At 50.1% G+C, this 8,927-nt stretch overlaps 1 protein-coding gene across 1 annotated transcript; it reads right to left on the minus strand.

The window, feature by feature from the left end:
- Positions 1–3,446: 3,446 nt before the first annotated feature.
- Positions 3,447–7,869, minus strand: MYCL (MYCL proto-oncogene, bHLH transcription factor). Its single transcript, XM_007952686.2, has 3 exons — positions 7,789–7,869; positions 6,934–7,438; positions 3,447–4,039 (listed from the first exon to the last, which is right to left on the minus strand). The coding sequence occupies exons 1-3, from the start codon at positions 7,867–7,869 to the stop codon at positions 3,447–3,449; spliced, it is 1,179 nt and encodes a 392-aa protein (XP_007950877.1).
- Positions 7,870–8,927: the final 1,058 nt, after the last annotated feature.

Genomic DNA, 8,927 nt, shown 5'->3' on the forward strand with positions numbered 1-8,927 from the left:
AGTGAGTTTGGTTTTTCGGTGTAGCAAGGCAAAGCAGCCTTCTCCTGACTTGACACTCATGGCCTTTCTGAACAGCAACTGTTTTCTTTGCACAGTCCTAGAAGAGGCCTCTTTGAGGCAAGTCTATGCCTTCCAGCTCACAAATGCTGCAGAGGGGCTGGTCATGGAACATTTGCTCCAATTTATCCCAGCAAATGCCAGGCTCGGTGGCCCCAAGGAGGAAGAATTCCAACAAGTGATGGAATTCCCTGTTTACCTTCTCCACACACCCCATGCTAAAAAAAATGTGCTGATCATTATAACGCACTAGTTAAGACCTTAAACAAAAAAAAAAGTACTGCAGTAGAGTTGGATCTCACTCATAGTGACCCTTCCTGGGGTTTCTGAGGTATCACTATGGAAGTAGATTGCCCAACCTTCCTTCTAAGGAGTGGCTGGTGGGTTTGAACCACCAGCTTTCTGGTTAGTAGTCAAATGCCTTAGGCACTATGCTACCAGAGCTCCTAGTTAAGACCTTATGGGTTTTCAAATCCCAACTCATTTCCTTACTAGCTGTGGGACCAGCAGTTTGGTTTCACTCTTAGAACCTCAGTTTCCTCATCTGTAGCCCTGGCACATGGTTGGTGTAGCATAATATAAAGGAACAAGCCGAGTAGAGAGAACCTAGACGTAGGCAGGACTCTACCAGGAAGCAACTCTGACTCATGGCAACCCCACACATGTCAGACTAGAACTCTGCCCCATGGGGTTTTCAATGGCTGATTTTTCAGGCCTTTCTTCCAGGACATCTCTGGATACGCTCAAACCTCCAACCTTTCAGTTAGCAGCCGAGTGTTTTAACTGTTTGCACCACCCAGGGACTCCTTACCAGGAATAGCTATTATTAAGTTCTCCACTCTTACATTTATGGCAGATTTATGAGAACCATGGAAGGGAAAGAGAGCCTTAATTTTCTTGGAAAAATCACATTACAGCACAAATTCTCAGAGAATTTTTTAAAAGACACCCTGCAAAGGGTCATCTACCATTAAGATAAGGACAGTACCATCCTAAAGAACATAAGTTTTATAATTTAGAAAGCAATTAAAATCTATTACTTCATTTAATACTTGTGCAAACCCTGTGAAGTAGCATTTATCCCCATTTTACAGATAAGGATATTAAGGCTCAGAAAGGTAAGGCTAAATTAAGGCCACAAAGCAAGTAAATGGTGGAGTTGGGATTTCAAGCCACCAAAAGTACGAATCAAATCAGAACTCTCTGCAATTCACAAGAGAATTTCACGTGCACCAAGCACTGAGCCGATGTTGTTTAGACATGTCTGAAATGGCATTTCAGGAACCCAAAGTGGAACGACCAGGTTAGCAACATAGTTAAAGAAATGCAGCTCTGTTGCTCACTTGGAGCTACCCTGAAATAGTTCTCCTTGGTTCAGGGGACTAAGATGGCATACTCTGTCCCCACTTTGACAAGTTTGAGAAATCTTTTATTAGATGTCCCAGAAGGCAACATTTTAAAACCAAGCAATCAGTAACCACAACTAAATACAAAATTCCAGGTCAACTCGCCTTTCAAAATAAATCAGACCCTTGCAACAGGAGAATTGCCCAAGAGTTTTTTCTTGTACAAAAACACCACCACTTTGCAAAAGTCATACAAAAATACAGTATATGGGGGGGGGGGGGAGAAAGACTGTCCCAGCATAATACCTAACAGCAGCTTATAAAACACAAGCCTTTCAGGTTAGACATCAGTAACCCATATCCCACCTGTCCTCCAAATACAGTTCCAGATGTCAGTTGGTTCCAGAAAACCATGCTGCAGAATGCAAAGAAACTATTTGCAAACTTCCACTGGGGTTCTCTTAGGCCAGGAAGAAAAAAATCCTAATAAACAGACCATGGACAATAGGTTTGGGAGTAGCAGCTGGTTTTCCAGAGCCACATATAGAGTTCTGACATCCACACCCCAAACCACCACCAGTCCCACTTTCAAACCCACAGCCAGCAGGCACCTGCTGCATTGGGCAGCATTCTGGGTCAGACCAAACCTAGGGGCTCCTGAGGTTGCCCATATGACATCTGTTGGGTGCTCTTCCCAGGCTAGAGGCTGTACCCAGACTCCACTTGGAGTGCAGAGTCCAGCTGGAGCAAAATCCATCATGGTTGGCTAAGCAGAGCTACTGGAGGCTCCTTTAAAACCCACCAGGAAGCAAGTCCACCTTCCGGAGCACTGGCTCCACCAGATGAGTCCCAGTGGCTCTCCCCAGAACTTTGGTAAGGCCCAGATTCTGGGAAAGGGATATGATTCATGGCAGGCTGGCAGGGGCCCAAAGGTGACAGCAGAGCCAGGCCATCCTTGGAGCTGGATGCATGAGGACAGCTTTGCATGGTTCCACAGAACTTCCAATTTATCAATCAGGCATTGAAATGAGAGGGAGGTGGGAAAGGGGAAGTGGTACAGTTCTCCCTTCTGAGGTGCCTTATGCCTGCCTTGAGAAGAGAGTTCAACATGAACCTCAAGGAACCCTTAGAAAATACTTGGGCAGGGAACCAGTTCACAGGCCTCAGGCTAGGAACCACTTCCCTGTGTCTTGGGGAAATATTTTTGACCTGTGGGAAAGAGGTGCTGTAGACTCCATTGCATAACAAAGGTAGAATGAAACAAAAATGTCCCTTGTGAGGGACATAATGGTCCCTCCCTCAGAGGAAAGGGCCAAGGGCTTTGAGACAAAGAATCTAGAGGACCAACTCTTTAAAAGTTCTCAAGTTTGCAGCATTGAGAGTGGAAGGAGGAGGGGTGTCATCTAACATTTTAGTATATATAAAAGGTTTATATATACACCAGTTATGTCTAAAAGGTTTACCAACTCCTCAGCTACTATAAAGTGTCTGACAGTGAGGTAATGGTCCATGTTCATCAAGTCTGCAAGTTTGTCTCCATCTAAGACAGCTCATGTGTCTCCTGCAAAAAGGAGCCTCAGGAAGAACATTCAGGCCCAGCTGTCCTAGCATCACCCCAGAGACACCAGTGGGAGCATCTTTTCCCAGCCTAAAGTTCATCCAGACTGTGAGATTTCATGCAGGCCAGAGCCCCCCTACAACGTCCACCACCTGTTGCATAGCATCTGTCAGGCTTTTTTTTTTTTTTTTTTTCTGAGCTAGTGAGCTAGGCAGACCCCAAGGCTCCACAGTCAGCTGCCTGCCTGTGAAGCCAAAGGCGCCAGAGAAGACACAGCATTCCAACAAGTCAGAGAAGAGAGAGCCAGTTTCAAAGTTTCCAAGAATGCAAGCCCTTATTGTGTGCACTGGCTGCAATGCATCCTGGGATCTATTGTCCAGACTGTCCCATCATAAACAAAATGTGCAAATTACTAAGGGGATGGGAGAGGGATACAAAATAAACCTGTGATTTCATAAGAGAGAGCAGTCAGGCTTTTTGGTCAGTCAATAGCCACTGAGGTACGCAATTCTTTTCTGCAGTTGCTGTTGCTGGCATCGGAGCTGCCTTTTCTCCGTAGCCATCTTCTTCTCTGTACCCACGAGAGTTTGCAAGTATTCCAAGGCCTTGCTTAGGATCACTACTTTGGGGGCCTTGGAGCAGCTGGCCAGGGTAGGTACCTGGTCCCTCAGAGCCAAGAACCGTGAACGAAGGTCATTCCGCCTTTTGCGCTCCAGGAAGTTGTGGTTCTTCCTCTTGGTCACGTCCTCAGTATCTGAGCTGACAGATTTGGGGTGGCAGGACTGGGGACCCTCACTTTCTACAGGTGGAGGGCTCACAATCTCTTCTTCCTCATCTTCCTTTTCCTCTGGAGCATCTCTCAGAGCCTCTTCTTGGAGTTCCCTCTCTGGAACCCCTTCTAGGGAGCAGCTCTCTGGAGGAAAACGGGCAGCATAGTTGTGCTGCTGCTGATGGATGGAGATGTGGAAGTGTTTCATGCAGGGGTCCAAAGGGTCTGCTCGCACTGTGATGGTGACTGGCTTCCGTACATCCAGGGCCTGTCTCTTCTCCACTGTCACAACGTCAATTTCCTCCCCCTCTGTCCAAAAAGAGAGAAAGAGAAGGAACACATCCCATGAGAAGCACGTACACAGACCCTACAGCTTCAGCTCTCTGTGCTGGACCTTGAGAGGGTAGGTGAATTTTTCCCAATTTAGATATAAACAAACTGAAGTGAGAAGGCTAGCTGATTCATTTGCAATTGGGTATGGGCAGCCTAAAGGAAAGGAGGGGAAATAAGCAAGAAGGAAAATATTCTCCAATTTCCTTTTGCACAGCAAGGTTTAGATAAGAACAAAAGGCAAACCCAAGCCAACAGCCCCCAGTCTGCACAGATCCTCCCCTCCCCCACTGAGGGGATGGAGAGAAAGAGCTACTGGCCTGGACAAAGTTTAGCTATAAAGATCTTCCTCAGTCGGACTCTTTCATGCCCCATCAGAATTGTAAATGAAGGGTCTGTGGGCAGAGCTGCCCTTTGTTCCTGCCCAGCACAGCCTGCACTTGGGGAATTGTTACTTTTCACAAGTTATAAATCCTATTATTCCCCCACCTCTCTATTCTGCCATCCCTTTATGCTGAAGATTCTGAGCAGGGAGGGCTACAACCCATCCCTCCTCACCCACAGAGGGGAGGGACAGGGTTTCCCTTAGGAGCATTTTGCTCCTGGGTTCAATGGGTTTCTAAAGTCATCCATCATTTATAGGTCGACTGCCCCACCCCCTTCCCTGGACCAGAGGCGGGTTGAATTTGTAATCACAGGTCTGTGAAAGCTGTAGGAACGTCACAAAGATACAAGCGATGATTTCCAAGCTACCTGTGCCAGAGGCAGAAACTGAGCAGCAAGAGAATGTCCTGTACAAGGACCAAAACACCAGGGACTCTGGAGAGACAACTGGATCTGCCTCCACCATTTCCTGGCCCAAGAGTCTTTGAGGCTATCCCAACCAGGAGATGAGCAATTAGAAGAAAGCACTCCTGCTGGCCCCACACAGAAGGCTACCTTAATGCATCTCAGCCTGACAACAGAAGAGCTCAGTTCTCACCTTCTTTTGCATTATCAGGATGCTGAGTCCCTTTGTCGGGATGGCTTCCATTGTGTGGACAATTGCATTATTTCTCCATTAATAAAACCTGACCATTCAGCCCTCCTGGCCCCAAAGCCTGTGATTGGCTGGCTCAGCTGTGTTTGGAATGCTGTTTTAAGCAGCCTCTGGCACCTATTGGCTGAGCTCTGCAGTCAGTCACTCTCCCCACCCCCCTTATTGTTTGCAATCTGTTGCATTTTGTACTAGGCCATGTGGCCTGTGAGTGCACCAGGAGCCAGCAAACAGGTTCAGGTTAAAGGGCAGGTCAGAAAATGATTTAGGACGCTTCTCCACATCCCAAACTTTTAATATTTCAGTGTTAAACCTTACGGCTGAGGAAGAAATAATTTAACATGCCATTCTCCTTCTCAGAGCAGTATCTAACTCTTTTCCCAGATAGGGAAATAACTTCAGCAGGACAATTGAGTTCAACCCTCTCACATACAAAGGGAGAAACTGAGGCCCAGAGAGAGAAAAGGACTAGTCAAGTCCACATATCACATCAGTAATGTTCTGGATCTTAAACTAAGACCTCCAAACTCCCTCAGACAATGCTGATTCCACTCAGTCAGCGTTGGGAGAGACGCATCTTATTGGATTCTTGATAGAAAAGATTCTTATTGGAGCCAGTAAACAAACACAAGCTTTTGGTATAGAAAACACACGGGTTAAAAACAACCTTAACACAGTGGATTGAAAACAACAACAAAATTTTTTTTTTCATTTTTCCCCTCATGTGTGTGACAACTACCATGCCCCTTTCCCCAGTTCCCTCTCAAACGGTCGTTTTTAAGTTATTCTTAAAAGCTACAGAGAATTTTCTCTGTTCTGATTCATCTGATGCCAGCCTCAGTCCGCACCCTACAAAAGCATACTGTCCCATATTTCTCAGGGGTCTAAGAGGTTGGGCTAAGAACAAGGTAGTATGATGCACAGGATGTTGCAGTCTACTCTCAGTGAGGTTTGCACTTGCCTCAAGGACAGATGGCTGGAGCTCCATGTCCGTGGTGGCCTCAGGACCTAGCTGAAAGCTTGGCACAGAGTAGGGACCAGTGAACATTTGTTGAAGCCCTCAGATAAGCAGGGAAGGAGCTGGGACATCTTTTCACCTCAGGTTAAAGTGGCAAGGCAAGATACAACCTTCTCAGGTACGCAATAGTGAAGTATCCAAAAATCAAGGTGCCTGGTTGGGATGGAGGGTTGAGGAAAGAAGGCTGTCTAGATGGCAGGAAACTGGGGCTCGCTTGTAGTGATTCCTATTTCTAAGCCTTAATTTTTCCATCTGTTAATGGGGAGCTTTCATTCCTCCCTGTCTCATGGGTGGTGGTGAGGATGCACAATGGTAAGGGGTGGGAGGTGCAATGGAAGGGCATCAGCAGCATTTTTAAATAAAGTGGGCTGGAGACTTGGGTTTTTTAAAGGATGATGATCTTAGATTTGCACAAAAGGTTCCTCAGCTTCTTCCCTCCCTAGGGGAGTATGAGTTTGCTAGAGAAAGAGGAAGCAACAAAAATGCTTCAAGCCTGGGGTGGCCGTTAAGGGACCTCTTCCAGTCTCCCAAAGACAGAAATCCCCTAATCCAACCCAAGTTTAGTCCTTTCTCCCTTGTCCCCTGAGAGGACAATCATCATCAAAAGGACGCTAACTCCCATGCCACTTCTCCAAACTGTTTATCAACACACCCACGTGCCGGACAGACACTGCTAGGGGCTACACCAGCAGTTTCAGCCGAAAAAACAGGGAGGTGGGTGAAGGGCTTTACAAAACCCAGCACCTGACCTCAAACAGCGGTAGAACTTTGGCCACCCATGGAGTGCTCCCCTCTTAAGTAGCCCGGGGCGATCCTTACCCGAATCGCTAGGGCTCTCGGACCCAGAGCAGGCCTGGGTCTTGGGCTCGCCCAGCGGACATGGGGCGGCGGGCGCCGGGTTGGGAGCTTCGAGGCTGGAAGCACAGTCTGGGGCGGCGGGCGCCTTGGGCTGGTTCCCTCGGGGCGCACCAGCGGCTAGCCGGTCGCTCACCACTCTCTCCAGGCGTTCCCGGGCGGAGAAGCCGCTCCACATGCAGTCACGGCGGATGATGGAGGCGTAGTTCCTGCCCCAACCTTTCGAGTGGCCCCGGAATTCCGCCTCGTCCCCAGCTCCCCCTCCGGGCCAAGGATCCAGGGAACCAATCCCAGGGGCCAGGTCCCCGGCGCCGGGACCCAAACCCCAGGGCGGCGACGTGGGGGGCGACGGCACCAGCTCGAATTTCTTCCAGATGTCCTCGCTGGGAGCCGTGGAGCGGTAGAAATCCTCCCCGCAGTCATAGTCATAGAAATAGTGCTGGTACGAATCGAAGTCCATGTCCGCTCCCTGCGGGAGGAAAGAGGACGAGCTAACCCGGGTGTGAAGAGGAGGAAGGCGCCCCCGGGTCCCTCAGCAAAGCCGGGTGCCGGGCTCCCGTCCCTCTCCAACTCCACCGGCTTGCAGCCTGCGTACTGCTCTGGTGTCCTGGGAAGCCAGACCCTGGGTCAGCACGCCCAGGGAAGCCACTCAATATGCACGGACTAGGCTGTAGGGAACGAGTTCAAAGCAAACTTTGCCAGCGCTGCCCGGAGCACAGCTACCCGGGCCCAGGCGGGCCGGGCGGGGGCGCACTGTGTCCAGAACGCAGCCTGTCGCCCACCCCCCCGAGACCATCCTTGGGCTGCCCGCCGCCTCACCTCTCTCCGGCCGCCAGCCACTAGGAGCGGACTGGCTCCCCGCGGGCTCGGGGTAGCCGGGCAGTCAGCACACACGCACATGCGCGCCACCGAGCGCGCACCTCACAGTCAAGAGCGCGTACCCCGCGTGCGCGCACTCTTCCGCGCTCGCGCACGGCGGCCCGGACGCTCTCGGGACCGGCGCGGGAGCGCGAGCTGCAGGAGCATTGTTTCCCGACTGCCTTATATCTGGTCGCGCGCCTGGGGCTCAGGGACAAGAGGGCGGGCCCTACAGGACAAGGCCCATCCCTCGTCCCGCCCCCTCTCTGCAGCCGACAGGTGGGGGTGGCGGACTACGGTACCCACCCCTTCTGGCAGGGCTCGCTAACTCTACTACCCTTCTGCTCCTCAAAATTGCGCGCTATGTAGCGCAAAGCGGGTTGCTAGCTAATGCAGCCCAGCGGTCGCCTGATGGAGACGTGACTCTTTAACGAAGCCCCGGCGGTCCCCAGCAGGCTGAACTAAATCCTCTAGCCAACTGTGAGTTGAGGAATAGGGCTATTTCCCGCCCCGCCCCGAAAGCCGGTTTCCTCTGGCGTGCCTGGCTCTTCAGGTGCGTCCGGCCGGCGGGGTACAGTTGTGCCTCCACCAGCGCCACCTGGCGGCTCTTAGCCTTGAGCTCAGACTAGCTGCGGGCATCCGCTTCATCATTCATTTCTTTCGCGTGGTGGCCCAAACCTGGACTGCAAAGGAGTGATGGGGTGAGGATTCCGAGCTTTGGATCCTGAAACTTAATCTTTGTGAGCCTCGGTTTCATCTATAAAATGAAGAGATGGTAATACATACCTCACAGAGTTGTGAGGAATTAAGACAGAACATCTAGAAAAAGGTCCTGGGCCAGGAGGAGAGACAAGCCAAATAGTTTAAGCCCCTGGGTCCAATGGAGAGGAGTAACTTTTTCACAGCGCTAGGTAAGAACTGAAACCCTACTCCCTCCTACGCCCACCCAAAAAACTGTGCGGGAACTGTTCTAGTAGAAGAAAGAGAATGAGGATTTGGCGTCTGGAAACTTCATTCAAGCCCTTGCTTTTCCATTTGCAAACTATGGAGCCAAATCATTCTAAGCTCATCTTTGCAAGTCATTTCTTTGCTCCTCTGTA

The sequence above is a fragment of the Orycteropus afer genome, unplaced genomic scaffold (assembly GCF_000298275.1).
Source record: "Orycteropus afer afer isolate SDZICR_OR568_19922 unplaced genomic scaffold, OryAfe1.0 scaffold00355, whole genome shotgun sequence".
NCBI classification, from domain to species: domain Eukaryota; kingdom Metazoa; phylum Chordata; class Mammalia; order Tubulidentata; family Orycteropodidae; genus Orycteropus; species Orycteropus afer.

What these genes read in the sequence shown, in the direction of transcription:
- MYCL (XM_007952686.2), bottom strand. Translation starts at nt 7,869, where the DNA reads ATGTGCGTGTGTGCTGACTGCCCGGCTACCCCGAGCCCGCGGGGAGCC. An exon ending in TGGCTGGCGGCCGGAGAGAG is followed by an intron (nt 7,439 to 7,788) that starts GTGAGGCGGCGG and finishes TTCCTCCCGCAG; the next exon opens with GGAGCGGACATGGACTTCGA. An exon ending in CGAGAGCCCTAGCGATTCGG is followed by an intron (nt 4,040 to 6,933) that starts GTAAGGATCGCC and finishes CTTTTTGGACAG; the next exon opens with AGGGGGAGGAAATTGACGTT.